Here is a 4,237-nt window from a genome sequence, read left to right on the forward strand (position 1 = left end):
CACGCCCCATAATCACAGCTCTATGGAGCAGCATCAGACTCATTCTGACTAGAATTGAGTAGGACTACGTTAGGCTAGGACTAATTATCTTCACCAAGAAGATAATTTATTAAAGAGGGTTTGTGTTTGCCTGTCTGCTGGGTATAGGATAACTTGAAAAGTAAGAGACCAGTTTTTATGAAATTTATATCAGATGTGTCCCTCGGGCCAAAGAACAGTTCATGAGATTTTGGTGATGATTCAGATCATACTCTGGATAAGGATATTTGTAAAAATTCTCTACGATTGTTAAATAAGGATATTTAGAATATATTATTTGAAATATAGAGGTACTTTGTTTTTCAATGTGTAATGGAATTGGTTTGGTCAGCAGAACATCTAAAAATTAACAATAAAGAAGTTAAATGTAGTCTGATGAGATAAGAAACATTTATATTTAAAGAGTTAATGGGCCCTAAAATGTTTCATTTACATATTTGTTGCTCTTGGTGGTGTGTATTTTTTTATTCCTGAAATGTTTAAATGTCATTTTGGCTGAAAAGTGAGAATTTGCAAACATGTTGAAAAAACATCTCATATCCAAGCTTTGGTGCAACACAGCACTCAGCGGTGTGGCAGCATTCTGATTAGCTGACTCACCCCATAAAGGTCAGGTTGAACCGAATAGGCAGCTGGAAGTCCAGCTGAATGGTGGCACACTGGTGGTAGCGTCCAATTGCGTCTTTGATCTTAATGTCAATCTGCAACAGCACAGAAAAGAATTGCAGACCCTCAGAGAGTTGGTCTGGTCTCGTTTTTTTTTTTCCCTTTTAATTTTGCCGGGAAGGGCATTCACACTGACCTTGGGTCCATAAAAAGCTCCATCTCCAGGGTTGAGTTTCCATGGTTCCCCAAACTCATTCAGACTGTTTTCCAGTTGCTGTTAAACAGGAAGCATTATATGATTGTTGTTTTTTTTAGAAATATAAAAACCAATTGCTGTCTTTCCCAATTAATATCAACTTATGTAACATTAGCTGCACAGTCATAGTCCGTATTAAACATATGAGTAATGAATCGCCCAAAACACCTCCCACAGAGATTCAAGGAACTTGACATGACTCACAGATGTGCTACTATTTGATGAGGTGAAAGTAAACCAAATCTCAAAAGTAGAATTACTTTTCTCATCTACAGGGTAAAAACTGACAACAGTAAGAAATACGAAATCAAAACGGGTAAATTTAGAACGTTTTCTAGAAGTAATTTCTCCTCTCATCTAAGAGGCTTCTTCAGTTCTAACTAGTAGTGGGGTGCACTGAGATTAATATACTGTAGGTAGAAGAAAGAAATAGGGGAGAGCAAAAGGTGGCTCTAACTCCCCGCTCAAACCATCTTTCATCTTTGAAAATGGACGTTGTTGTCCTCAAATGACTGTCCTTTAGCCTTCAGGTGTAGGTGAACCGTTGACTTCTCTCCTGAGGAGTTGGCCATGCTGTATTGAGCCATGCACCTGAGTAGCTGATGCTTGGTCTCTCCAAAGTAAAGGTCTGTGCACTCTTCACTATAATGAACAGCGTAAATGACGCTGTCTATCTTGTTTCTGGGTGACTTGCAGGGCTGAAACAATCGTGAATATTCGACTACCAAAATAATGGTCAACTAATTTCGTAATTGATTAATTGTTAACTGGAGTTTAAAACATCCTAACTTGCCTTTAGCTGACAGAGTGACCCACTCAGAGAAGGCTATTAATTATATCAAGAATATAAAAGAAAGATGAAAACATTTTGTATTTAAGATAAATAAAAAAACAATTTCCATCTTTCAATATGCTTTTTCCAGAACTTCTCATGTGGAAAAGTTTTACTATCACTTGGTTTAATTCTGAAAAAAATCCTCTATAAAGAACCTCTGATTATTGATTGATGAATTGAAAAAATAATTGACAGATTGAGCAATTTGCGAAATAATCATTAGTTGTTGCCCTAGTTTCCCATCTTTGGGGTGAACCAGTTTTTGTCTCAGGGTGTTGCCGGGTTTGAAGAGCACAGGAATCTAGTGCTGGTTGAAAATCCTCCTGAGCTTTCCAGAGTCTCCAGCAACATATGGAATAAAGAATGAATAAATCCTTCTTCTGTTCTCTTCCCTCTCAGCAGACCTCTTCTTTTTGTTTTAAAAAAAAAAAAGGCAATCTGGGATAACCACATTTCTTCAGGACTGTCCTAATGTGCACCTGTTCTCTTATCTTCCCTCTGTTGGTGGTAGGAAAGGTTTCTGCTTATGTCTGGAGGGTTCTAATGATGCCTAGTTTGTGTTCTAGTGGGTGGTGTGAGTCAAAATGGAGGAACTGGTCAGTGGGGGTGGGGGGTTTCCTGTAGACTTCTATGTTGAGTTGTTTATCTTTCATGATGTGAACCGTGCAGTTCAAGAAGTCAAAGCTGTCATTGATCACATCTTCCTGAGTGAACTTGATGATTGGTCCGCTGCGTGGATGTGGTTTGTGAACATGTTGATATCCCTATTTTCTATTTTGACCCATGTGTTCCCATATAGAGCGTAGAGCTCTGCTTTCCACTTCTTCAGTGTATAAGTTACCCACTATTCGAGACACAGGAGAGCCCATCGTGCTTCCATGCTTCTGCCTGTAGAAGGCTTGGTTGAATTGGAAGTATGTGGTGGTGAGAGAACAGGTGTGGTTGGATTGGTCCTATCTGGCAGAACGTGATCTTGAAGTAAACGCATCCTTACTGTGGAGAATGCTTCTTTGCTGAGGATGGAAGTAAAAAGAGATGTGACATCATAGGAGACCATGGTTTCATCCGTGTCCAGTGTCAGGTTCTCTGTCCTGTTGGAAAAGTCCTATGAGTTAGCAACGTCATGTGGCGTGTTGCAAACCGCAGGAGCGAGAATGGAAGCAAGATATTTGTTAATGTTTTACGTGACCGAGTTAATGCTACTGATGATGGGCATGAATGGAGCTCCTTCCTGGTGTATTTTTGGGAGGCTGTAGATCTTGGAAACAGCTACTCCTTGGTACAGCCAGTAGAATTGGTGCCTTTCGATGGCTTTGTCCTTTTCTAACTGCTGAAGACTGTTATTGACCTTCTTCTTGTAGCTGCCGGTGGGATCTTTCTTCAGCGTTTCATAGTTGGCTGTGTTACTGAGGAGGGTTTTAACTCTGGCGTGATAGCCTGTTGTGGTAATGACCCATCATACTCCTCCAACGACCAGTAACCCCCCATGTGACCTCCATTGCCAATCCAGTAGGAGGGATCAGAGCCACCTTTTGTTTTCCCCTAGCATAATAATCTCAGCGCTCCCCACGTTCAGTTAGAACCGGAGAAGCTTCTTGGATGAGAGGAGAAACATCTTCTAGAAAACTTCACGTCAAGCAAAGACCCGGACAATATAGAATCTTCACAGCCTAAAGAGGTTTAACTGTTTTATATGTGAATAAGCGGTTTCTTATTTCTTCCAGTGTAAACTGTGAGCATGACGTTTACCTTCTCAGCCTGGTCCCACACAGCTATGTCACCCAAATACTTTTCTGGGCGGGTGGAGAGATGAAGCTGGAAGGAGAATCCAAACACGTCGTAAACACAGCGGAGGAAGTCCAGACAACCCTTCATCTCTGACTCGATCTGTTATTTTAAAAAATATGTAGAAATACAAAATAAAGTGTCAAAAGGTTTCACAGAGTTAAATCTGAAAAAAAAAAACATAACACAAAGACAGAATTACTTCACTCTATATTTATGCATATGGAGCAGAGTAATTCCCCCTTATTAGAATAATTTTTGACATTTTATAATTATGAGTAACCCTGCCTCTCGCCCATTGACAGCTGGAGATAGAAAATAAATAAATGTTACATCAGCTTACATTATGGTACCTTCATTTAGCTCATTGGACATTCCCATTTATGTATTTCATAATATAGTTTGGCCTTTTGCATACCTCAGGGATCACATCACATTGTTTTTAAAAACAATCTCGCCACTGTCCATTTTTCTGTCCTGCAACCCCCACTTTGGGAACCACTGGACTAGACAATCATCAAACAGGGACCTGCATGACTTTGTTTACAAACTTTGTCCTTAAATTTCATTTTTCATTAAGTTCACTTTTCATAGAGAAATATGAGGTAAGGAAAATAAGTATTTGAACGCCCTGCTATTTTTTGAAAGTCTATAACGTTCTGCTCTCTCTGCTTTTTCTCATAGTAGCTTCATCTGGTCTGTTCCTGTTTGGCTGT

General features: G+C 39.6%; 1 protein-coding gene across 1 annotated transcript in view; it reads right to left on the reverse strand.

Moving 5' to 3' along the window:
- tarsl2 (threonyl-tRNA synthetase-like 2) overlaps nt 1-4,237 on the reverse strand; it is a 27,816-nt gene that overhangs the window by 6,739 nt on the left and 16,840 nt on the right. The window contains exons 13-15 of the mRNA XM_015382972.1: nt 3,486-3,623; nt 842-919; nt 640-740 (exon numbers count right to left, since the gene is read on the reverse strand). Of these exons, the coding sequence (XP_015238458.1) occupies nt 640-740; nt 842-919; nt 3,486-3,623 (317 nt within the window). The remainder of the gene's footprint in view (nt 1-639; nt 741-841; nt 920-3,485; nt 3,624-4,237) is intronic.

This window comes from Cyprinodon variegatus, unplaced genomic scaffold (assembly GCF_000732505.1).
Source record: "Cyprinodon variegatus isolate N-32 unplaced genomic scaffold, C_variegatus-1.0 Scaffold271, whole genome shotgun sequence".
Lineage (NCBI taxonomy): Eukaryota > Metazoa > Chordata > Actinopteri > Cyprinodontiformes > Cyprinodontidae > Cyprinodon > Cyprinodon variegatus.